Genomic DNA, 25042 nt, shown 5'->3' on the forward strand with positions numbered 1-25042 from the left:
GGGGAGGTGGTCTGCTAAGACTAGATGGAGTGAAGAGAACCCACAGCCCACTGTGGGGAAGCGCCCACCCACCGGATCCACAGGAACCTCTGGCTACAGGGGCAGGGAGTGCAGCGCTTGATTGTTTGGGGAGAAACTTTGTGCTGAAGCAAAGACAGGCCCCCAGCACGTCATGAACTAGTCGACCCCTTCCCTAAGTGGGAGCTTCCCGGGGGACAGTCTGCCAAGCACAGAGCCAGGTGAGGGGCACAGAGCAGGCTGGAGGACGAATCAACTTACACCCCACGTGCTAATCCCAGAGAATTTACCCCCATGGCCCCCCAAAGAGTCAGAAACACCTGTTGCAAGCAGAGCGCCCTGACCAGCGTGCAGGGGGTTATTCTGACCCTCCAACATGGCCCCTGGAGACAGTTCAGGGCTGGTTACGTGCAGGGGAAATCACACTGTCCACATGCATAGATACAGGGAGACACATGTTACACCGGCACAAATGCACATGTCTTTCAGCCTTGGCACGAAAATGCTGCAGCCATAGCGGCTCTGGTTCTCAGAGCCTCCCGCTGCTGGCAGCACGGACAGAGCCCCGTCCTCCCCAGGAACGACCCCACAGGGCCGGGGCCCCCAAAGCAGGAGAGGCCAGTCCAGAGTCAGCACCTTGTCCTCCTTCCAGGTGCCTCAGCTAACCTGGCCAGGTCTGCAGCTCAGCTGGCAGGCAGAGGCAGCTCTACCACTGCAGATGTTTCAGCAGCTTGTCTGCAGGGAGAACGCTTGCCAAGTCACCGACCTGCAGCCTCCATCTGCAGACTGGGAGGGTACTTCTCTGGGTGGTCACAGCGGGCAGGGTCCCCACGGCTCAGATGGTCCTTGCAGCCTCCCTCAAGCAGGTCTGCCAGCCCCAGCTCTCCTTCCAACTCTGCATACGAAGCCGCCTCTGACTGGGAAGCTCAGGCATCCCCCCACAGATAACTGGAGGCTTGTAAGTGAAGCAGGGCATCAGTCACTGGGGGTGCAGGGCAGAACCTGTCCCAATTGGCATCCTTCCAAGGCCACCAGGACCCAAGCAGGACACAGGGTCCTGACAGCTGCACAGCCGCTGACCTCTGATGGAGTCTGAAAGGGGGGCTTTGAGGCACAGCCCGAGGGGGGGCCCAGGCAACCCAGACAGAGCACCACAGAGCCCTCCCCACCCCACAGCTGAGACCAGGCACATGGGGCTGCTTCACAGATGACAGGGTGGCCTGCGGCGGTCCTCCTGGCCACCTCGCAAACCTGAACGGCCATGTCTGCGGCGCAACAGCTCATGCGTCCTGGAGGGAACAGGCTTGCTGAGAAGCCTCCTAAAGGAGTTCCACTCTCAGGGCGAGTCCCACTGCCCAGGGATGCCCACTGGGCTCTCCAGGCAGCGCCAGGCCCATCCAGCTGCCCAGAGGAGACACTGCAAGGCTCCATGCAGACAGCACACAGCACGAGGGGCACGTGGGACTGTACAGCTGCTGTCACGCTTCCAGCTGTGTGCCCACCCGGAGCGGGAGGCAGCAGGGGAGAGGCCAGAACAGTCCATGAAGCTTGGCAGTGCCGGGGTGGCTCTTGCCGGGCATGCTCACCAGTGAGTCCTTGCACCCCCTCCCCGCCCTCCACTAGGAGGGCAGCTTTAGTATGACCAGGGCCTCGGGGCAGCCCTAATGCTCTGACCTGTCCCATGATGTCACCGGACCCTCCAAGGCCACAGGGTGGCCCGTGGAGGCTGGTGATGGGCAGCTGCACGTCAGCCTAGAGAGCGGTGACCTGGGTGAGCTCCGTGTTGGGCGTGGATGGGCTCTGCGGGCTGACAGGCACCATGGGCAGATCCACGCCTAGTCATGCCGGCCGTGGCACCATCTCAGCGGTCTTGCGAGCAACAGCCACATCCTTGGCAACGCTGCGCACGCGGTCTGACACCTGCATCTCCCGGCGCAGGCTGGGCGCGCAGCAGAACTTGCGGAAGCAGGCCTTGAAGTTCTCGTCCAGGAAGGCGTAGAGGATGGGGTTGAGGCAGCTGTTGACGTAGCCGAGGGCCGTGCAGAAACGTAGGATGGCCACCGCAGTCTCACTGCCTGGCTGGACGCCCAGCCCTTGGACCAGCACAAAGACCTGGACGGGCGTCCAGCAGCCCACGAACACAGCCACCACCACCAGCACCAGGCGCGTGATGCGCCGCAGGTTCCGGTCCTTCTCCCGGGAGCCGGAGAGCAGGCGGACGCCTCGCAGCCGCCGGACCATCAGGCTGTAGCAGACGGAGATGATGAGCACGGGGATGATGAAGGAGAAGAGGAAGATGCAGACGGCAAACACGGGGCCCCAGTAGTCCTGGGGGGCGGGGATCTCCACCAGACACTCGATCTCTGCAGGGAGAGAAGCAGGGTCAGGGCAGGCGGGCAGGCGGGCAGGGAGAGAGCCACCCAGAGCCAGGCGAGCGTGGCACTGGGGAGGAGGGTCCCCTGCACTGACCTTCATCCTCAACCTGTGCCGAGCCCATGATGGCAACGGGAACGCCAACAACAGAGGCCAGGGCCCAGATGGCCACATTGACAGCCTGGGCCTTGCTGGATGTCCGGACGTCAAGGGCACGGATGGGGTGGCAGATGGCTACATAGCGGTCCACACTCATGGCGGTCAGCGTGAAGGTGCTGGTGAACATGTTGTAATAGTCAATGGCGATGACTGCCTTGCACAGGGCGTTCCCAAATGGCCAGAAGCCCAGCAGGACATCTGTGCCCTGGAAGGGCAGTGTCAGCAGCACCAAAGTGTCTGCCAGGGCCAGGTTAAAGATGTAAATGTTGGTAGCTGTCTTCATCTTGGTGTGTCTGCAGAGAGGACGGGGAGGAAGAAGGCTTCATTTGGCAGACCTGGCAGACCTGGCAGCAAAGGGCAAGGGGCCCTTCCTCTTGGCCATCACAGGGGGAACCCACTCTGCCCCCTGCTAAAATGTAGGTTCATGGGCCCAGCCCAACGCCATGGAGCCTGAAGGCAAGTATTTTAACAAATTCTTCAAGTACTTACAGCACACAAAAAATGGTTCGCAACCTAAAGACTTGTCTGCCTTGGAAAAGATGGGTGTGGGGTGGGGGGGAGCAGAGTGTCTGCCTGACCCTGCATGAGAGCAGAGACAGGACTCATAAGACAAAGAACCTGTCCTCCTCCCTTTCAAGTCTCCCCCAAGACCCTTCTTGGACCAAAATGTTGGCCCTTCCACCACCAGAGGTTTCCAGGGACTCCAGAACCTGGAAGAGCACACCAAACCAGGCCTCACTGTTGCCTAGCAACCGAGACAGGAAATGGTGACAGGGATGGGACAGATGCTAATGGGGTCTGATTGTATGCAAGAACCTGGCATGGGTCTGGAGAAATTGTGGGTGCTTAATAACTATCTGCTAAATGAATTAATAGTTGTTGTAGTGGTGATGGTGGTAGTGTTGGTGATGGTGGTAATTATGGTGGTGTTGGCAATGGTGGTGGTGGTGGTGGAGATGGTGCTAGCGACAGTGGTGGTGATGGTGGTGGTAGCGATGGTGCTGGTGGTGGTGGTGGCAGCAATGGTGCTGGTGATGGTGGTGCTAGTGCTGGTGGTGGTGGTGCTGGTGATGGTGGTGGTGGTGGTGCTGGTGATGGTGGTGGTGGTGCTGGTGATGGTGATGATGGTGGTGCTGGTGCTGGTGGTGGTGATGGTGGTGGTGGTGCTGGTGATGATGGTGGTGCTGGTGATGGTGATGGTGGTGGTGGTAGTGCTGGTGATGGTGATGGTGATGGTGGTGGTGCTGGTGATGGTGGTGGTGCTGGTGATGGTGATGGTGATGGTGGTAGTGCTGGTGATGGTGGTGGTGCTGGTGATGGTGGTGGTGCTGGTGATGGTGATGGTGATGGTGGTGGTGCTGGTGATGATGGTGGTGCTGGTGATGGTGATAGTGATGGTGGTGGTGCTGGTGATGGTGGTGGTGGTGGTGCTGGTGATGGTGGTGGTGCTGGTGATGGTGGTGGTGGTGGTGCTGGTGATGGTGGTGGTGCTGGTGACAGTGGCAACACCAGAGACAACAATCTTCCATGTCAATTAAGCTGCCATGAAGGAATCTGGGGTTTCGTTCTGCCTCTTAGAGAGAGATTAAGAATAAGCTCAAAGAGGCCTTAATCATGACCAAATAACAAGGACAGTGATGATGGCAGATGCCTGTGCCAAGTTCTTCACTTGGATTTCAACTCATTTAAGATTCAGAAGCACTATTTTGATGCCCAGTCTGCACAGGAGGACATTCAGACTCAGAGGACCTAAATGGTCTTCTCAAGGCCACAGAGCTGGTAAAAGGAAAAGTGGGTCAAGAGAACTAGAAGAGCAGCCACAGACAGGAGGAAAGATTTGACGAAGACCCAACTGACAAAGGACTGCTGTCCAGAATGCACGAAGAACTCCTAATACGCAACGATAAGAACACAAAGACAGCCTGGTTAAAAATGGGCCAAAGACCTTAACAGACCCTCAGCAAAGAAGATATACAGACAGCAAAGAAGCACATGAAAAGATGCTCCACCTATGTCATCAGAGAAATGCAAATTAAAACAACAATGAGGACTTCCCTGGTGGCTCAGTGGATAAGAATCCGCCTGTCAATGCAGGGGACACGGGTTCGAGCCCTGGTCCGGGAAGATCCCACATGCTGCGGAGCAACTAAGCCCGTGCGCCGCAACTGCTGAGCCTGCACCCTAGAGCCCGTGCTCCACAACAAGAGAAGCCACCGTAATGAGAAGCCCGTGCACCGCAACGAAGAGTAGCCCCCGCTCGCCGCAACCAGAGAAAGCCCGCGCAGAGCAACGAAGACCCAACGCAGCCAAAAATAATTTTTTTAAAACAAAATAAAATAAAACAACAATGAGATACCACTACATACCCATTAGAATGACCAACATTTGGAACCCTGACACCACTAAATGCTGGTGAGGATGTCAAAAGGTACAGCCATTTGAAAGACAGTTTGGCAGTTTCTTACAAAACAGACTCTCACCATAAGATCCAGCAATCACCCACCCTTTGATATTTACCCAAAGGAGTTGAAAACATATCCACATAAAAACCTGCACACGGATGTTTATAGCAGCTTTATTCATAGTTGCTGAAACTTGGAAGCAACCAAGATGTCCTCCAGTAGGTGGATGAATAAATAAACTGTGGCTCACCCAGAAAATGGAATATTATTCGGCAGTAAAAAGGAATGAGCTATCAAGCCATGAAAAGACATGGAGGACCCTTACATGCATATTGCTAAGTGAAAGAAGCCGATCTGAAAAGGCTACAGACTGTATGATTCCACATTCTGGAAAAGCAAAACTATGAACACAGTAAAAAGATCAGTGTTTGCCAGGGGTTGGGAGGTGGGAAAGGAGGAGAAGGCAGAGCATGGGATTTTTAGGGCAATGAAACTATTCGGTGTGATGCTGTAATGGTGGATACGTGCCATTGTATATTTGTCCAAACCCATAGAAAGTACAACACCAAGAGGGAACCCTAAGGTAAACGATGGATTTGGGGTGATTATGATGTATCAATGTAGGTTCATCAGTTGTGAAAATGTACTATTCTGGTGGGGATGTTGATAATGGGGGAGATTATGCCTGGGGAGGGGAGGGCAGGGCAGGGACTATATGGGAAACCGCTGTACCTTCTCCTCAATTTTGCTGTGAACCTAAAACTGCTTTAAGAACATTGTCTGTAAAAAAAGAGCAGGGACTGGAGCTGGGTGTTTCTGGCCGCTGAGGCAGTCCCCCCCAGCCCCACGGCTCAGAACACATCGCTCTGCCTCTGAGCCCGGCGTGCTCATAGCAGCTCGCGGGCACCACTCTCCGTGGGGACTGCTCGTGGGCAAGACGACCTCCCCTCTCTGCTCTAATCAAGACGTGCCTCTGAGGGTTTTGATGCCCCCGCGCAGAGGAGAGGCCCCAAAAGAAACACTCACAACCGGAAGGAGGAACAAGCCCACCCCCACCCACATTTCTCACCCATAGCACACCATCCAGCCACGAAGGGGCACGTGAGTCTAGTACCCCGGGGTCAGCACTGGGGGAAGGGCGGCTGCTCCTCCCAGCCCCTTGTCTGAGCACACACACGACACACACCAGCACGTACAAATGTACAAGGGCATGCTTACACACATGCACACACACGGACACAGCCACAAAGGTGTGTGCACATGCACACATGCATGTGCACACATGCACGTGTGTACACACATACACAAGCACATGTGCGTGTACCCACATGCACACATGTGTATGTGTTCACGCTCACGCATTCACGCCCACGCTCACATACATGTACAAACACGTACATGCTCGTGTGTATTGTGTCCATGCACACAGATGTATGTACAAAGTGCAGTGCACACACCCAGACATGCACACACTCACATACGTGTACACATTCACACGGGTGCACACTCCCATGTGTGTACACACAACCATTTACATGCTCACATGCATGCGTACACATACATGTATGCACGTGTGTACACACATGCACACGTGCGTGTGTCCCCACGCCGTCCCGATGCCATCCCCACACACTGTTCCCACCCTGTCCCCACACTCCCCCCCCATGCTCTTCCCACTCTGGCTCCCCATGCCGTCCCCACGCTGTCCCCCATGCCGTCCCCCACGCTGTCCCCCACGCTGTCCCCACGCTGTCCCCCACGCTGTCCCCACACTCTCTCCCACGCTCTTCCCACTTTGTTTCCCCATGCTGTCCCCTCATACTGTCTCGGCCATCCTTCCACAATGTCCCCACGCCATCCCCCATTATGTCCCCCCAGCAGCGTGGCTGCCATCCTTGACCCCACAAGCGTTCCCATTCTGAGCGCCAGCAAATGCTGGAATCGGCCCAAACACCAGCGGTGAACACGGAGCCCCGGAGCTGAGGAAGGGGCTTCGTGAGGCTGTCCCAGCGCCGGACCTGGACGCCGCCGACAAGAGGTGCCTTCCGGGATCACTGTGGGGGCCCGTGGGGTACTCACGCGGCAGCTTGGCTGGGAGCCTGGCCCACGGCTCAGATGGAACGTCACCTCTCAGGAGTCAGGGTGACGCTCCAGCTGGGACAGAGCTGCACCTCCTCCCACACCCGGACTGGCCCCTGGCTCTCCCTCTCCCCACAGTCAAGTGCCTCCGCCCTGAGGAGCTGAGCCACCAGGGCCTCAGGACTGACCCTGCCCAGTGGCAGGGGGACCGGGAATTGAAGAGGGGAATGGGAGATCCCCACCTGCCAAGCCTGCCAGAGCAGCGCCTGCCCCTTTCCCCTCGGCAGCTGCTCGGGACCCACCAGTGGGAAACTGGGTCGGGGGGGGGGGTGGCGCCCAGCCTACCTGAGGATGACATACATGACGAGACAGTTCCCCAGCAGCCCCCCGATGCACACAGCCAGGTAGAGCCCCACGATGGTGACCTTGAGCCCGAGGGGCAGGAAGGCGCCGTGGCTGGCATTGAGCAGCAGGTGCGGGGGCAGCAGGCTGTGGTTGGGGCTCAGGAGGGACAGGTTGCCCTGCAGGTGGCCGCCGTAGAGGACCTCCCAGAACGGGGCAGGGAAGAGGGACTCCATGCCCCGCCCTGTGCGCAAAGCCCCACGGTACCTGGGAAGGCACAGGGGCATGTGAGCGCGGCACCCAGCACCCACCCTGCCCCGGGCCACAGACACGGAGGCACTGCGTGCGCACACACATACACACACACACAGGGGCACACGGAGACACGCAAACGTGTATGCCAGGGACAGGGATACACGAACACAGGGGCACACGTGCACACACACAGGGACACAGTCTCAGCTGGCCTGCGGGCTCCCACATGGGATGCGCTTACGCAGCGGGATGTGTCCACCCACGGGGGCTCACAGACACACACACGCACGCGCACACACACACACACACACACACACACACACAGATGCCCAAAGCTGCCCTCGTGCACACGCAGACACAAAAGGGACCAAGACACGCCCAGAAGCACCTGGAACACTGGACACAGGGCAACCGAGCACAGGGCCTCCTGCTGCCCCTCCCCAGCCCTGCCTGAGGGCTGCGGCCACCGCAGGTCACCTCCACGCCAGCCCCCAGCGGCTCAGCCTTACCTCGGTGACCTCCCTGGGAGCTGGGACCCCGGAGACCCGAACCCTCGGCCTGCAGCAGAGCAGGGCTGGGAGCGCCAGCCCGACTCAGCTCTGGGTCTGGACGGGACTGCGGCTGCCGCTCAGTGGCAGCTGCTCCTTCTCCTTCTCAGACGCCAGACCAGACGCAGCAGCCTGGTGCACGGAGCTGGGGGAGGGGAGGAGGCTGCAGCTCCAGAGGGGGAGGGGCCGTGCAGGATGGAGGAGGGGGCCCCAGGCTGGATGGGGACAGATGCAAAGGGACCAGGGTGCACCCTTAGAGATGAACAACAGAGAGAGGCTTGGACCCACAGAGCCCAGGCAGAGACAGGCTCGAACACATGGACACAGGGACAGAGGTGCACGTGAGAACTCAGACACGTGGACGGACACACACACACACACACACACACACAGACACACAGGGACTCAGGGACAGACACATGGAGACACAGCGACAAACACACAAGAACAGACACAAAGGACATGCAGAAACACACAAAGGCATGGAACGGAGACTCGGAGAGACACACACAAGACAGAGACAGACGTGAAGCTGCATCTCACACAGAAGCAGGGCCTTGGACGGACTCAGACCTGCCCCAGTCGGAGTTCCATGCCCAGAACAGCGCCTCTCAGCTGGGATCCCAGGGCAGCTGAGCCACAGGGGGCCGCCGGTTGGGTGGCTGGGGCCGTGCCCAGCCAGCCCTGATCAGATCAGAGCCTCATAAACAAGCAGGATGTCTGGACTGTCCAGTGTGTCCCGTGTGCCTCCTGGGTGCCAAGCCCGTCACAAGCACGAGCTTGTCCATCCCCACTACCCCTAACTGTGGGCCTCAGCACCACCTTTGTGCCAAGAAGAGCAGTAAGCCTCAGCACCTCAGCAGTGTGAAGCCACCTGTCAAAGTGGCAGAGACAGCGTTCAAAGCTAGGTCTGTCTGCCACCTGAAGACCCACCAAGGGCACCTCTGCCACAGCTGGGTCCCTGAACAACATCTGAACATCATTCGCTCACAGCCTGGGCCCCCAGCACCCACACAGCAGAACGTAGAGCTGCCTCCTTCCCATCCCTGAGGTCACATGCCTTGTGGGTGACCCCTGAGCTGAATTGCCAGCCCCACCCAGTCAAGGGGTCGTTCTTCCTGCCCGGGCTCTGCCCACACAGCCCAGACCCTGCTTGGAGCATCTGTCTCCAAGGATGGGGACCTGGTTGCTAGGCGACTGGCAGCAGCGTCGCTAGGATACCTGGCGAATCAGGAGAGGACAGAGCAGGCAAATACCCTAGGGCTCAGCATCCCAGGCTGTCCCCCAGGACTTATCTCTGCATCTTCACTGCAGTCGACCCAGGGACACGTGTGGAGACATGGGGCACATCCACAGAGGCACTCAGGACACGAAGACTCACAAAAACACACACAAAGATGCCCAAATAGGCACACAGGTGAACAAACAGACATGGGTACATGCTCAGAGGACGCACAGACACTCGAAGGGACCCACAGACGCATGGGCCACACCCACGCAAACCCACACTAGGGTGCACGTGAGGCACGAGGTAGACACGGGAGAAGAGGCAGATCAAAGCCTCAGATGCCCAGGGGACACACGTGCACCACATTCTCCAGGCAAAGCTCGAAGCCCCATCCCATTGACCTTGGGAGCCTGGCAGGGCAGGAACCCCAGGGGCTTGCCCTCCTGCAGCCTCCCCGACCTGGGCTTCCCGAGGCCTGAGCAGCCAACCTCAGCCCCTCCCACCCCCACTACCTGGGCCCACCTGCCCGCCAGTTTACGAAGCTGCACTTCCTAATGGCCTTCGGCCTGGGGAAAGGGCGGGGCTAGGAGGCTGCCTTGAGGCTGGGTGTGAGTTCCCCTCTGGACAGACCTCCCATGAGGGCACATCGGGCGGAGACAGCACCGAGGACAAGGACGCCTGGGCCCACCTGCCCGCACGGGCAGTCTCAGCCCAAGGACAGGACGGTGGGGGGCCAGGCCAGGGTGCTGACGACACTCCCTGGGGATGGTAGCCCCCAGCCCTGGACCCTGCAGGGTTCCCACAAAGGGGGCCTGGCCCAGGAAATGGCCCAGCCTCTCTCGACCCCTGTACGGCCAGGATAAGACACAGAACGTATGTGTCACACGTGGGGCAGCAGGGAACACGCGTGAGCATCTGTATCAAAGCAAGACAACCCCAAACACACACATCATATGCAGGCCAAACAAAACATGCAAGGGTACCAGCGACAGCCCAAGACACGCAGCTTACGTGAATGACAGCACAGAACACGGGTCCGCAACATATCAAGTGACAGCCTGACCAGGGCTACACTTGGAGGTCACAGGCATTCCGGGCAGGACCCAGGTCCCAGAGTGCCGGTGACACCCACAAACTGGGGTGAACGCACCTCACTCTTGCACGCAGTGACTCAGGGCCCGTCAACGCCAGATGGCACACTGTCTGCTGCCCCTCGGTCCGCATATGCTTTGCCACCCCCCCACCCCCGGGAGTCGGGCACGGGAATCAAAGCACAGTCGCCAGCAGCCTCACCCAGAACAGCCATCCCCAGGGATTCAGTCACCAGGCCAGTTGTGCTGTTAAAAAGTAAAAGGAATGGGGCTTCCCTGGTGCCGCAGTGGTTAAGAATCCGCCTGCCAGTGCAGGGGACACGGGTTCAAGCCCCGGTCCGGGAAGACCCCACGTGCCGCAGAGCAACTAAGCCCATGCACCACAGCTACTGAGCCTGTGCTCTAGAGCCCGCGAGCCACAACTGCTGAGCCCGCGTGCCTAGAGCCCGTGCTCCGCAACAAGAGAAGCCACCGCAATGAGAATCCCGCACACCGCAACGAAGAGTAGCCCCCGCTCGCCTCAACTAGAGAAAAGCCTGCGTGCAAAAAAAAGTAAACGGATTTTCATAATTCTGGGCTTCTTCATAAAATACTACTTTTTCCTTGTGATTTTAACTTCCTAATATTCACATACAGTGACAGAGAAGTGTAGATTTGCAATATAATATTAAATTTTGCAGTCATTTCATAATACTTACTAATACTATTTTGAAGTTTTACTTTCAGGCCTTGGCGTTGATCAGCATGCTCTCAGATCTCAGCATTTCCATCAGCCCTTGAAAAACACGTGAATCCTGGACACAGAAACAGGCGGGAGACGTGGCCCGGGGCCTCCCAGTGGCTGGGCCCCAGACGCAGGGAGCACCTCCCCTCCCAGGGGAGCCGTAGGGGGGTGGAGAAGCAGCAAGAAGCTCCTCTCAGGAATGTGAACTGTGCCAACACCAGGCCCTCTGGGAATTAGGGAGGAGAGGGTGTCCAAGGTTTTCAATCCTACAAAAACAGAGGGAAAGTTACAAGCCCCTTCTTGCAGGAGAGGGTGCCCATTCTCCCCCTCTCCCCAAGTGCAAGTCACTTCCTCCCCGCATCTCCCTGGCCCGGGACCCTGGGAAGCTGAGAGGAGGGCCCAGACTCCTGTCTCAGAGAACTCACTCCTGTGGGAGCGCAGAGTGAGGGCCAGAGGTGGTACTGGCCTGGGCTGTGTGTATCCAGGAGGACTGCTTGAAGGAGGTAGGTCAGCCTGCCTAAGCCCTCACTGCTTCTTCTGGAGCCCAGAGACCTTTGCCTTCAAAAGCCCCTCAGTGATGCTGAATCCCAAGGCCCAGGCCTCACCCTAAAGGCACAAGCCCGGCGGCGGGAAGGGGAAGCATCCAGGGAAGAGCTCCTGCAAAGGCTTGGGGGCTGGAAGGATGGACAGTTCCATGCAGCTTTGGGAAGGAGGGGATGGCATGCCAGCTCCGGAGATACGGGGCCACATAAGGGAGGGGATATGGGGATATATGCATGCATATGGCTGATTCACTTTGTTGTACAACAGAAACTAACACAGCATTGTGAAGCAATTACACTCCCATAAAGATGTATTAAAAAAAAAAAAAAAAAAGCTTACCCTCTCACTGGGAGGCCAGAGCAAGCTTCCAAAATCAATGGGAACAGTCAACAGCCTGCTTCAGAAAGGCCAGAACCTCAGCTGAGACCCCACCCCCAAAGCCAGGACAGTCTCTCCCCTCAGGGACTCAGGTTGTGAACTCCCAAAGCGGCACCATCCATGGGCCTCAGTGACCACCTTGGTACATCCATGAATGAAGGGGAGAGGCATGTTTACACTGTGGGAACCACCAATACTTTAACAAATTATGGACTTAATGCACTAATTTTGGCCTAACATCAACTGTGGAATGAGTACATGGATTAATGAATCCAGAATAATCTGACGAGTGCACGAACAAATTAAAGAATTAATCAATTAAGTGAATCAGTTATAAAATATTATGCAATTAACAAATGCACAAATAAATTACAGAAATCTAGGACCCAGGACCCAGAAATCAAAACCCGAGTCTGGGGACTTCCCTGGTGGTTCAGTGGTAAAGAATCCGCCTTCCAATGCAGGGGACGCGGTTTGCTCCCTGGTCGGGGAACTTAGATCCCACGTGCCGCAGGGCAGCTAAGCCCGCGCACCACAACTACTGAGCTCGTGCGCCTCAAGGAGAGAGAGAAAACGTGCACACCACCACTAGAGAGAAGCCCGCGTGCCGCAACGAAGAGCCCATGCGCCGCAACTAAGACCCAACACAGCCCAAAAAGAAAAGGAAGAAAGGACTTCCCTGGTGGCGGAGTGGTTAAGAATCCACCTGCCAATGCAGGGGACACGGGTTCGAGCCCTGGTCCAGGAAGGTCCCACATGCCGCGGAGCAACTAAGCCCGTGTGCCACAGCTACTGAGCCTGCGCTCTAGAGCCCTCGAACCGCAACTACTGAGCCCCTGTGCCACAACTACTGAAGCCCGTGCGCCTAGAGACCCGGCTCCGCAACAAGAGAAGCCACCACAATGAGAAGCCCGCGCACCGCAACGAAGAGTAGCCCCCAGCTCTCCACAACTAGAGAAAGCCTGTGCACAGCAACAAAGACCCAATGCAGCCAAAAATAAATAAATGAATAAATTTATTTGAAAACAAGGAAGAAAATAAATATTTTTTTTAAAAAAAACCAATGGTCTAAAAAACAAAAAACCGACTCTGTTCCGACACCACCCCTGGGACCCCCAGACTTGCCCTGGAAGAGGTGAAGAGTCCTGAGTTCTGCTGTGGGAGGCCTTGTGGGCCATGAAGAGGGGGAAGGGGCTCACCCACGAAGGTCTCCTCAGATCTGCGCCCCTTGACCCCAAAACTAGCCAGCAAAGACCTCTCCAGCCAGGAAGCTAGGCCCACAGCCCGCAGAAGAGTGCGTTTGGGGCTCTTCAGAAAGGAAAAAGAGCGCACCCGGGCTGTTAAAGCTGGCGGTCATCTCCCTCGTGGTCCTTGACAGCCGGGAGGTCCCGGGGCGGGGCATCTGGCCGAGGACCTCAGCGCACTTGGACCGACCGCCGTTCTGACCACGCACCTCCCCGAGGGCTCGCTCCGCCCCCGTTGGCTTGGGGGAGGGGCGGGCCTCCTGGTTGCCGAGCAACCGCGTCAACAAGTCCCAGAGAGTCTGGGCTGCGTTGGAGGCCCAGACCCGAGAAGGCGGAAAGTATGGGGTGTGGAAATGGGAGGCAAGGGCCGGGCACTCGACCGCCGCCGCTAGGGACGGGGCGGGGGAGGGAGCGGACGCCAGCCTCTGTCCCAGTGTGGGCCAGGACCCGGCCCAGGATCTGGGGCCCGGGGTCTGGGGTGCTGTGGGCTGGGCCGGGCGAGGAAAGGAGCCCTGCAGGGCTGCACCGGGACTTCCGCGGTGTTTCCCTGTCCCACCTCGTGGGCCCTTCCCCCTCTACCACCTTTTCCCTGAGCTCCTCTCTCCCTTTTACTCCATCTAGACCCAGCGGGGGACAGGCTGGGGGGATGGCGTCTCCCCTGCAGCAAGCCAGCTGTCCATTCGATTCTGCGACTCCCCCGCACACAAGTGAGACCTCCCACAGACACACAAACGGACCCACACAACAACATCAAACGCACACACATCTCCCAGAAAAGCATGAGTCCTCTGCCCAAGATATAATGAAGGCCCACCCCCTCCATCTCCAGCCCCTAACACTAAGACAGAGGGATCTGAGGCCTACGCAGACATGGGGGACTGAACACAGCGAGGGTCCTGGCATGGGAGGAAGTGTCCTCCTAGCCTCACCCAGAGCAGTCTCAAGCTGTCTCCACCCCTGGGTAGTGCCTGAGGTCAACTCAGGGCGGGAGAAACAGCCCGTGGGCAGGAAGGGAGTGGATCAGAAAGTTCTAGCGGAATGCAGGAGTGAGTAAGGAGGCCGAGCTGCCCGGGACGTGTGCGAGGTGCGGCAAAGGTGCAGAGGTCAGAGGTGCGGGCCCTAAGGCGGGCTGCGCGGAGTCCAGAGGGGCCGGAGCTGGGAACCCACGGCGGGGCCAGGTCAGACCGAAGGAGCGGGCGCCAACGGGACATCGTCGTCCCTCGGCAGGGCCCGAGGATGCAGCCAGAGCCGGCGAAGGGGACCGCGCGCAGGGTCCCGCGGGAGCGAGCGGGCAAGGGCGTGCAGGGCGCAGGGGCCCGCGTGGGGTGTGCCAAGGCGGAGCCCCCGACGCCGGGCTGGGCCCTCACGCTGGAGGGGCCGGCGGCCATGCGGCCCGCGCAGCGCCACAGCCACCTGCTCTTCGGCGACCTGCTGGAGGACGTGGGCGCGGCCGCTTCCGTCTTCCCGAGCGAGTCAGCGGAGCTGGGGTACCGCATGCCTGACCCGCGCGCGTGGACGCTGCCGCTCGAGCCGCCCGCGCAGCGCCAGGACCGGGTCCTCGGCGTCCTCAAGGCCGCCGAGGCCCGCGGCCGAGTCCGCGCTCTCCGACTGCGCTACGCCCGCCTGCGGGTGAGGCAGGGGCGGGGCCGGGGCGAGGTCAGGACGGGGGGACCACCCGGCCCGGGGCTCTGCGGGCGCGGCGGGGCCGCCCGTCGCTAAGGCTCCGCAACACCCCCGCGCCCTGACCCCGGCACCCGCAGGCGGAGGAGGTCTCGCTCCTCATCCTGCGGCAGAAGTCCGCGCGCGCCGCCCTCCGGCTGGAGCTGTTCCTGCCGCCGCAGCTGAAGCCCACGCGGATCCCAGACCCCCTGGACCGTCAAGAGGTGCTTGCGAGCCCGGGAAGGGCCGGGAGGGGGGAGCCCGCCCTCCGCCCCGCACACCCGGCCCCAGCACCTCCTCCCCCGCAGCGGAGGCGCGTGGAAACCATTCTGGAGGAGAAAGTCGACGGCAGCATCTTCCCGCGCTGATGGCGACCCCACAGTGCACGACTGCGCCCCACCCTCCTACATAAAGTTCTCACTTTCCAAGCGCCCCCTGGTCTCTAGGCTTCCTTTCTCTAGGTCCCCTGGGAGGCAAGGGGGACGGATGGATGCTGCGTCTCCCACATCCGATGTCACAGACACTGGGGTACTCAGAGTGCAGCTCCTCCAACAAAGTGGAAAGCTACAAGCTGGCTGACATCAGACTCACAGGGGGCAGGGACGCCCCTAATCCCCCAAATCCCACGCTGCCCCCATCAGGCAGTCTGGTGCCCTGCGAGTCCGTGGGAGCCCCCAGCCTGGGTGTGATGGGGAGAGCCTGCAGCAGCAGCAGTCACACCCCCAGAGGTAAGGGCAGCCGCAGGGAGAAAGTGGTACCCAAGTGGGCCGCCCCCAGACTGCAGGTCACTCCATCAGAGGGTCAGAGAGGAAGGTGACATTCTGGACAGGAGACTGGGGAAGGGGAGACCCCTTCAGGCAGAAATCACCCTCGGGTTTTCCTTTCCATCCTGATAGTCCTCCTCTGCCCCTGTGATCCCCCTTACTGGACCCCCCCCACACACACACACACACACACACGTACATACACATGCACACACACAGAGGACAGGAAGGACACCGCCCTTGTTCCATTCTGACAAACCCACATCCTGCAAACCCCCTGGATTCTGAAGAACCTCCCAAGTTTCTGCACAGATCTCTCCTTCGAGAACTTACTCTCCTGCCCAACACAGGCTCTTTGCAGAGACTGAGATTTCTCTTAGCCGGCTCTCCCTTTTCCTCCCTCCCAGCAGTCCAGAGGGCTACAGAGGTGGGGGCCTCAGACAAGGCCCTCCCCTGCCAGGAGGCTCTGGCAGAGTTGCCAGCCTGCAGCAGAGAACTGGTCCTGGAGGGGTGGGCCCTCTACTGGCAGAGGTCAGAGCTGGGGTCCAGCAAGGAATCCTGCTCTGTGGCGGCCAACACCCTCCCTGACGCAGCTCAGAATGGGGACCTGAGCCCTCTGTGTCCTCAGCGAGCCCTTCCCCCTCACAGGACCCTTCGCCTGTTCTGGGTTGTTGCACCCTTGGCGTTGATCCAAGCCCAGAACTGTGTGTGGAGCTGGAGACTGGAAGCTCCATGAGGGAGGGGGGAGCTCTCTATGGGCGGGAGGGGGCGGGGGGCGGTTCAGGCAGGTAGGGGAAACAAGGAACAGGGGAAGAGAAGGTGGCTTGGGCGAGGGGCAGAGAGACAGGGAAGGGGAGCATCAGGCAGGCACTTGAGGACAGAGGACGAGAGAGGCACCCACCGCCCTGAGGAGGCCAGCAAGAGGGCGGCCTCACAGACAGCTCTGCACCAGGTGTGGGGCTGGCACATGGGCACCCTTTGATCCCCACACCAGGGAGGGGTCCTCGGTCTGCAGAGAAGGCCCGGGAAAGTGCCCAAGGACATTTCTGCAGGGCCTGAAGGAGGTTTCTGCTATGGGAAAGCAAAGCATGTAGGCCACAGCCCAATGTACTGGGGGCTGTGAGGGATCAGGTGGGTCTCTGGGGCTGGGAGCTCATGCTCTAGACAGAGGGTCCTGGGTTCAAATCCCACCCCCAGCATTACCTGCTGCACAGCCTTGAATGAGCCCCTGCCCAGCCCACTTGGTTCCTCCTGTGGAGCATGGGACAGACTCCCCAGAGGAAGGGCAGAAGACCCAGGAGGGCTGAGGCAAGGGGCATGGAGAGGCCTAAGTGGCCGGGGGACATGCGGGGGTGGCGAGAGGAAGGACAGTGTATGGAGGGCTGGGAGGGGGAGGGGCGGGCCAGAGAAGCGTATAGAGTGTGGCCTGAGTGGAAGAGAAGTGCGCTGACCCACACCCGCATCCAGCTGCCCCACACGTCTCAGGAGGTGGGTGAAGATGCCACGTCAAGCACCATGGCATAGGCAGGGCTGTGTGACCTTGACTAAGCTCTGGCCCGTCTCTGAAGGACCTACCTCCCAGGACTGTTATCTAGGCTAAATAAGAAGCAGCCACCTCCCATCTGGGCAGGCTTCCAGCCTCTGCCCTGTTCCAGCCAGCCTGTCAACATGGCAGCCGAGCCCCCTGGGCACACGGCATCAAGAGGCCCCCCAGACTGCAGGGCCCCTCTCTCCTCCCTGACCTTGGCCCGCACTCTCTTCAGCTCAGCTCCTGCCCTGCTGCTCTACTAGCGGCTCCAGCTCTGTCCTGTGCTGAGCAAGAGGCAGCACTGAAACACCCCCCTCCGCGCTCTGTGGTTCTCCTTAGCCCTCCTCACCTCTCACCCAGTCTGCAAGTCCACTTCTTGTCTGCTCCGGGGCTTGTCTGTCCTGCTCACTGCCAGGTCCCACTGACTGGCACACAGGGGACACGCAGACATTTGCTGGATGAATGAAGAGCGCATGTAAAATCTCCACTCCCCTTTATACCCCCAAGAGCACTGAAAAAAGTGATCACCTACAACTTGAGCAACTGGAAGGCATTTTGTGAGCAGGCCCTGGGCACCAGGGGACAGGCGCTGCAGACGGTCGGAGGCCAGGGGGACTCAGACACTCTGCAGACCACTTCCAGAGCAGGCTCAGGGCCTCCCAGACACTGGCCCAAAGCATGCTGGGATAAGGAATTTAACTCACAGCTAGACCAGGTCATAAAATATGAGGAGAGTTGTCCGAAGAGAAGGGACAGGCATTCGTGGCAAAGGGGAGGTGTGGCTTTAAACTGTAGAACATCTGGGGGCAACTGGAGGGGTTGAAAGGGACTCAGCCAGGCCCCACGGACAGGGACATTTGGCGACCCCGGATATAAGAACCAGTACCCCCGGCATCACTGGCACCAAAGCCCAGGAACCCCCTTCCTTGGGAAGTCCCCTACAGCACGGTGACAGCGCGCCCTTACCCCTATTTCACAGGGGAGAACACCCAGTGCCAGAGAGGCTAGGGCCGGGCCAGGACGGACCACGGGGGACAGTCCTTTCCAGTGGCCTCTCCCTCGAGCGGGGCAAGTAGCCTATGGGGACGCCCCCCCACCTCCACCCCACCCCACCCCGTAGCGGCAACGCTGGACCGGCCCCGCCGAGCAGAGCTGGGGCACGGCCACACCCCCAGCTGCCGCAGTACCAACTCAGCCGGCCCGGGGGGCCAGAGGCCCCATCATCAGCACGGGCCATCCTAAGCGACGGTGGGGACGGAGGCGCCGCGCTCCTGCGCGCGGGGCGGTGGGGAGTGGGCGCGTGGGGCGCGGAGCCGGCCGAGCGCGGGGCGGGGCGCGCCGGGCGGGGCGGGCCGGGCCGGCGTCTGCCCGCGCGAGGAAGTCCCGGCCCCGCGCTTTGGGGAAGTGAGGCCGAGGCGCCTGCGCACTGAAGCCTGCGCCCGCTCCCCGACGATTCGGCCGGACCTCGGAGCGCGCGGGCCGGCGGCTGCGGCGCGAGTGGCTCGGGAGCGCGGCCGGTGAGTGCGCGCGCGCGGCGCCGAGGACCGCGGCCCTGCCCCTCCGGCCAGGGCCCGGGGGCCGTGCGGGGCGGGAGCCTCGGAAACCGGCGCCGGAATCCGCGCCCCAAGGACTCCGCCGCGGGGTCCACGTGGACCCTGGGCCGCGGCGGGACTGGAGCCCGTCCCCGCGCGTGGGGGAGGGGCCGTTGCAACCGGGTTCCCCTTTTCTGCAGCTCAAAGCCTGGGGAAGTGATTGCTCAAAGCGGGGGTGGGGGGGCCGGAAGAACCCAGGTTTCCGCGTCTCCCGTCCCCCCCTCTCAGCCTGTGGGGAGGGGCCGAGGCGGGACACCCGGTTTGCCCCCGCCCCCACCCTGTTGGATCTGGCAGCCACTCATCCCTGCCAGTCGCAGGGGAGGCGCTGCGCCCCCGGCCCGAGCCGATCGGGGGCTCCTGGCGCCAGCCTCGCTCCAGAACGCGCAGGAGGACCTCCTGCCGTCTGACTTGAGTCCTGCTGCTGCAGTACACGCCCCTTCGGCAGCCAGGGTGGGGCCCAGAGCGAACCTGGCCCCTCCCGCCCCTGCCTCGCCTTTGGGTCGCTGGTGAGTGGGGCGCATGGCGAGTTCCTTGAGATTGGGGTGGGGGCGTCACAGGCTGGAGGAAGGGGCAGACTTCTCCAGGCCAAACCCCACCATGAGAGAGAGGGAGAGAGAAGTGGGTTGCCCCCACCATTGTAGAGGTGGGCCGTGGCGAGGGTCACCAGGGCCAGGAAGACCTGGCCTGCCTTGGAGGAGCCAGGCTGGGACTTCCCTACGGGGGAGGGGGGCGGCGCAGCAGACAGGAAAGGTGCTGAGGAGGATGAGAAGAAGGGAATGGAGCCCCTCTGTCAACCCCCCTCCCAAAGGTTATGGCATTTCTTTCCTGGGATTGTCACATTTTCTTATTCTTTTTTTGGACTGGGCGGGCTCGGGGACGTTCTTTTTCCTTCTGTGGAGCAGAGCAGCAGCCGCTCCCGAGGGAGCCTCGGTCCCCAGAGGCCAAACTTGCTGCCTGTCCAGCTTCTCCCATCCCAGACTTAGGGGCCAAAGCCTGGAGGGGCTGGGGAAGGGGAGGGAGCCCCCTCCCACGTGCCCGAATGAGGGGCGGGAACCCTGGTTCAGACCCTGTACCCCCACCAAGAAAGAGAGCAGGTGCCCCAGGGGCACAGGTGGCCCCAGCCAGCCTGAGGAGGGCGCAGGGAGCCAGGCCCAGGGATGGGTGACCAGGTGCAGGGCCTACAACCAGGACAGAAGGGACGGCCTCTCCCCCTGCCCCTCCCCACCCCAGACTCGGCCCCAGCACCTGGGCCCTGCATCCTCAGGCAGCTTCCCTCGTCCAAGTCAGAGCTGAGTTGGAGAAGGCAGCCTAGAGGGGTACAGCCTTCAGGGTGCTGGGGGGGGGGTGGGGGTTGGGGCCCTGCCCCCACTCACAGTGGGTAGGGGTGCAGAGGAGGAAGAGCGGCTCTGCCTGGGGAAGTCACAGCCCGTCTGGGGTACAGCTACCAGACCTCAGAGGTTGCCACACCCCTTCCTTTCCCTAGAAACTTGACCCCTGAGGGTAGGCATGCTGTCAGGCTGCTGCTTCCCCATCTGTTTGCTGGAAGCCAGTGGGATCCAGTTTGAGGGTCGCCCCCAGCGATCTCAGGGGAAGCCAGGCAGGTGGCCGGGTGGCCAAGGCCCCGTGGGACCCTACACCTGGCCCCCAGATTTGGGTCAAGGCCGAGGCCTCCGCACGCCCAGGCTCTGGAGGCAGAGGTGCCCCAGCTGTGCATATCCCGGGCTGTCACCTCTGAGCGCAGCACTTGGTCAGTGGCTGGGAGGCAGGAGCTGCCTAGCCTGGTGACTGACCCGGGGCCTGTCCCAGAGCGTCCACTTTCCTCTCCTGCCATCGGACACCCCACGAGGCCAACATGGACCAAACAGACGTTAAAAGGCCAAGAGCTGAGGGATGGGGGGCAGCAGGGAGGATGATCATTTAGTGAGAAAATAAAGTGAAACCAAGTCCTGAGCATCTCGCGGCGGGTTTTCAGGAAGGTCCGCGCGGCAGACGTGCCAGGGGGCGCCCCCGGCCCCGGCGGTGGGGCGGGGCGCCTCGCCTGGGCCGAGGTGGGCGCAGGCCGAGGTAGAGGTTGGGAGGCAGGTGGGGAGGCGTTCAAAACTGCCTCCTGGACCCTGATTGGCCGCCCCCGCGGCTCGGGTCCGCGGGTTTCCCGCGGGGGCCGCTCACCAGGATGGGGCGCCGGCGTCCCCCGCGCGCCCGCACCGTGGAAGGTGCGCCCCGACGCCGAGCGGAAGGGACCCCGCGGCTCCGACCCGCCCGGGAGCAGGACGCGCCCCCTCCCCCGCCGCCGCCCGGCGCGCCCGCCCTGCCCTGCCCTGCCCTGCGGCGAGGCCTGGGGCCGCAGCGGTTTCCGCAGCCTGGCGGGGGGGAGGGGAAGGGAGGCCGGGAGACCCTGGGCGCGGGAAGGTGCCAGCCGAGTGTTCGGGTGCCGGGCCAGTGACCGGGCCGAGAAGGTGGCGGTCCCTGGCGGCTCTCGGCCCTCCTCACCGGCGCCTGCTGCACTTCCCGCACCCTCAGGACGTCCCGCCCCAGCCCCAAGTCCTACTCAAGTCCTCCTTGTCGCAGGCCTGGTCTGCTGCCCCTGCTGAGTCCCCAGGAGCAGGTGGGGAGCCTCCCCAGGGCTGATCCGGACTCCTTCGTGGGGAGCAACCCTCACCACCTCCCACCAGCCGAGGAAAACCTGGGATGGAGGGAGCTGGGATGGGGGGGGTCTAAATGTCTGACCACCACCCCTATGCACCGCCCTTATAGCCCCAGACTCTGAGGGCCTCCAGCCCCCTTGGGAGGGGCCAGGAGCCGGAAACCAAGAAAGAGGAACCCTGGCTTCCGGCTTCCCAGGGAGCGAGCAGATGGGGGTGTCCCAGAACCTCCTGTGGAGATCTTGTCTGGGGTCCCCTCCTTCCTGACCTCACATCCCCTCACAGCCACAGTGTAGACTGGAGTGGGGGTCAGGGCCTGGGCAGAGCGGTCTGGAGGCGGGAGGCCGGGCAGGGGGCGGGGGGGACGCCTCCGGGAGGATCGGGACCTCTCCAGGGCGGCAGGCCGCCACCGGTGTCAGGTCCTCCGTGAGAGTCCCGGCCTCTCTTCTCAGAGCCCCAGGCTGTGGTGAGGGTCCTGGAGCAGGCACCACGGAGCCCCGGCAACCTCTTCCACCCACCCATGCCCACCCCGCCTGAGGCTGAGAAGCAGGTGGGCCGCCTCCACCGCTGACTCTGTCCCTCGGGGGCTGGGGGTATGACTAGGAGTTGGGAGACCCTTGGACACCTGGGAGGCCAGAAGGGTCATGCCCCCCCCCGGGAGCAAGCACGGCCCCCAGCAGGCAGGCGGGGGGCGGGGGGTGAAGCAGGTGGTTCCGACAGGTTCTGCCTGGAGGCTGAGGTGGCCCCGTCTTCCCCCAGCACACAGGGCCAGAGGAGGGGGACCAGCCTCCCTCCATGTCCAGTCCTGATGCGGCCCCCCCGGCCCCCCCCGGGCGAAACCCCTGCTGCTTGTGCTGGTGCTGCTGTTGCAGCTGCTCTTGGTACGTGGGCCTGGGGTGCACCGTGTGCCCGGCGGGGAGGGGGGCACTGAGCGGACCTGGGGCCCAGGACCCCACTCAGCCCCTCGGGGGCCTTTGAGGCATCACCCACAGCCCTGGTCCAGGGGCCTGGTGACCGGCGGCCAGTGCCCAGGCCCCTCTGTGTGTGTGACTTTCATGGCTGGTGTACCGAGGTTGTGTCCACATGCAGGCACCTAGCCAGCACGTGCACGCGCACGTGTGTACGTGTGTGTGCGCGCGTGCGCGCGTGTCTACTGTTAAGCCGGCCCAGGCTGGCCCTGGGGACCCACAGCAGAACAAAAGCAGGTCCTACAGATTGTGTCAGGTGGAGGAGCTTTAAGCAGAGACCTGGCCCTGGGACAGTGCAGGGGGTGGACGTGGGGCCTCCAGGGGGAATGTGGTTTCTAGGCACGTAGGGAACCTGTCGGGGTTTTTGTGCCTTGCAGAGGCCTGGCCCTTTTCGGGCTTCCATCTCTTGGCTGTTGAGTGGACAGCGCTGAGGGGACCCAAAGGGGGATCAGCTGACCAGTGCAGTGAGCAACTGAGGCCTGAAACAGGAGAGGGAGCGCCTGGGGGTAGAGACACGAGGCCGTGAATTGTTAGGGCCCGCTGAGCATCTGGCCGTGGGGGCCAAGCGAGGAGTCTGGCGTCTGGCGGGTGGGGGTAGGGTGGGACTGAGTTCTGTCTGGCCCTTTGAGTTTGAGGTGTCCGTTAGCTGTCTCAGTGACCCTGGGGAGAGGTCCAGCTGGAGGTGTGGCCTGGGGAGCCAGCACTGACGCTGTGCCAGGAACGCAGGAGAGAAGCAGGACCCCGAGGGAGAGTCAGGGGTCAGACACACGGGCTGGGGGCTTTCTCCACATCAGCCGGAGTCTCTGGGAGACAGCAGTGGGGGTCGAGGTCAGGCCAGGGAGGGAGAGGTACCCCAGGGGCCTGTGAAGCACCAAAGGCAAGAAAACGGGCCCAGGGCCGGACCGGAGTGTGGGAAAGGAGCAGACCCACCCTGCAGGGGGTTCACACGTGTGCTGAGAGCCCCTAGGCCTCGTGCCCATACAGACACGTGTCGGTGTCACTGTGTGACCAGCCTCCTGCGCGCACACGCATGCCGCGGAGGGCAGTGCCACCTTCCCCTCTGCCGGCAGGAACGAGGAGCGGCGGCGAGCGTGGCGGGCCTCCCGGGAGAGCAGGCTGCAGCCCCTCCCCAGCTGCGAAGCCTGGTGAGTCTTGGCCGGGGGTCTGCGCGGTGTGGGCGGGTGGGGGGATCCGGGCGGAGGGGGCGGGGCCTGGCGCGGTCGGTGGCGGATACCTGGATGCGCATTCCCCGCAGTGCCACGCCGAGCCCCGAGGAGGTGCGGAGCTGGGCGCAGTCCTTCGACAAGCTGATGCACAGCCCAGCGGGCCGCAGCGTGTTCCGGGAGTTCCTGCGCACCGAGTACAGCGAGGAGAACATGCTCTTCTGGCTGGCGTGCGAGGAGCTCAAGGCCGAGGCCAACCAGCACGTGGTGGACGAGAAGGCGCGCCTCATCTACGAGGACTATGTGTCCATCTTGTCCCCCAAGGAGGTGCGCCGCGCGGGGCCGGGGTGGGGGGCGGGGGCGCCTGCGGGCCCCTGACCGCGGCCCCTGTCCCGCAGGTGAGCCTGGACTCCCGGGTGCGGGAGGGCATCAACAAGAAGATGCAGGAGCCGTCGGCGCACACGTTTGACGACGCGCAGCTGCAGATTTACACGCTGATGCACCGAGACTCCTACCCCCGCTTCCTCAGCTCCCCCGCCTACCGCGCCCTGCTGCTCCGGGGGCGCTCCACGTCCTCCAGTGAAGCCTAGACTGCCCACCGTGGCTGCCTGGACGCGGGACCCCTCCCGCGGGCAGAGACTCCTTTCACAAGAGCGCTTCACGTGTGGGGCACACCCGCCGGGCCCAGCGCCCCGGGCGGTCCCAGGCAGGAGCTCCAGGTGCAGGGCAGGCCAGAAGCCCCCTTCCCCACCCAGAGGACCCAGCGCCCCAGGATCCAGCCGAGAGGCAGGCGTGAGGGCCTCTGGGCCTAGGCGGCCCCTCCAGCACCACCACCCCCACTGAGCGCTTCCTGCTGGGGTTCCCACCTGGTGAAAGGAGGCGCCCTCCCTGAAAGCATCCTGGACCCACAAAGCTCACAAGGTCCTCCTCCTCGGGCTCCTGGGGGCCCTGAGAAATGCCTTTGGTGGAGAACAGAACCTCTGTACTGTCTAGTTCTGTGACAAGAGGAGACCTCCAGCTGGTGCCATCTGCACCCCGGGATCAGACCCAGGACCTCAGAACGAGGCTCAAGGCAGCAGGACCCGGTTTCTCTTTTATATGTTCATTGAGTTTAAACCAGGAAACATGGCACTGTGTGTTTTATCAAAAAAAAAAAAAAAAGTTTTCATATTTAACTCCACTCCTCTTCCCCCCAAAATAGAATCTTATTATTGAAGATATTTTTAAAGTAAAAGCCTCTCCCCTCTGTCCACATTTGTGGGGGCAATTAGAGGAGGAGGAGTTGCCCAGGACCCCCAGCAGGGGAGCAGCCAGGCTCAGTGAAGGGACCCTGTGCTCTGCT

At 61.5% G+C, this 25042-nt stretch overlaps 3 protein-coding genes across 12 annotated transcripts; 2 read left to right on the forward strand and 1 right to left on the reverse strand.

The window, feature by feature from the left end:
• Positions 1 to 438: 438 nt before the first annotated feature.
• On the reverse strand, positions 439 to 18624 carry OPRL1 (opioid related nociceptin receptor 1). 4 transcript variants are annotated; one of them, XM_068565603.1, is made up of 6 exons: positions 18523 to 18624; positions 17685 to 17789; positions 11194 to 11485; positions 7377 to 7640; positions 2488 to 2843; positions 439 to 2381 (listed from the first exon to the last, which is right to left on the reverse strand). In XM_068565603.1, exons 4-6 carry the CDS (start codon positions 7607 to 7609, stop codon positions 1858 to 1860), a joined length of 1113 nt encoding a protein of 370 aa, XP_068421704.1. In that variant the 5' UTR covers positions 7610 to 7640; positions 11194 to 11485; positions 17685 to 17789; positions 18523 to 18624; the 3' UTR covers positions 439 to 1857. The 4 variants fall into 4 exon arrangements, with proteins under 4 accessions (XP_068421704.1, XP_068421706.1, XP_068421705.1 ...); XM_068565605.1 differs by lacking the exon at positions 7377 to 7640; XM_068565604.1 differs by lacking the exon at positions 18523 to 18624 and having other exon boundaries at positions 17685 to 17816.
• LKAAEAR1 (LKAAEAR motif containing 1) lies at positions 14621 to 15411 on the forward strand. Its single transcript, XM_068565790.1, has 3 exons — positions 14621 to 15013; positions 15145 to 15267; positions 15352 to 15411. Exons 1-3 carry the CDS (start codon positions 14621 to 14623, stop codon positions 15409 to 15411), a joined length of 576 nt encoding a protein of 191 aa, XP_068421891.1.
• Positions 18625 to 18773: 149 nt separating the features above from the next.
• On the forward strand, positions 18774 to 24913 carry RGS19 (regulator of G protein signaling 19). Of its 7 annotated transcripts, none has more exons than XM_068524351.1 (6): positions 18774 to 18852; positions 22022 to 22119; positions 22329 to 22450; positions 23608 to 23682; positions 23793 to 24027; positions 24099 to 24913. In XM_068524351.1, the coding sequence occupies exons 2-6, from the start codon at positions 22090 to 22092 to the stop codon at positions 24288 to 24290; spliced, it is 654 nt and encodes a 217-aa protein (XP_068380452.1). In that variant the 5' UTR covers positions 18774 to 18852; positions 22022 to 22089; the 3' UTR covers positions 24291 to 24913. The 7 variants fall into 7 exon arrangements, with proteins under 7 accessions (XP_068380452.1, XP_068380454.1, XP_068380458.1 ...); XM_068524350.1 differs by lacking the exon at positions 18774 to 18852 and adding an exon at positions 19359 to 19433 and having other exon boundaries at positions 24099 to 24912; XM_068524352.1 differs by lacking the exon at positions 18774 to 18852 and adding an exon at positions 21059 to 21532.
• The last annotated feature ends 129 nt before the right edge of the window (positions 24914 to 25042 follow it).

The sequence above is a fragment of the Eschrichtius robustus genome, chromosome 16, assembly GCF_028021215.1.
Source record: "Eschrichtius robustus isolate mEscRob2 chromosome 16, mEscRob2.pri, whole genome shotgun sequence".
NCBI lineage: Eukaryota > Metazoa > Chordata > Mammalia > Artiodactyla > Eschrichtiidae > Eschrichtius > Eschrichtius robustus.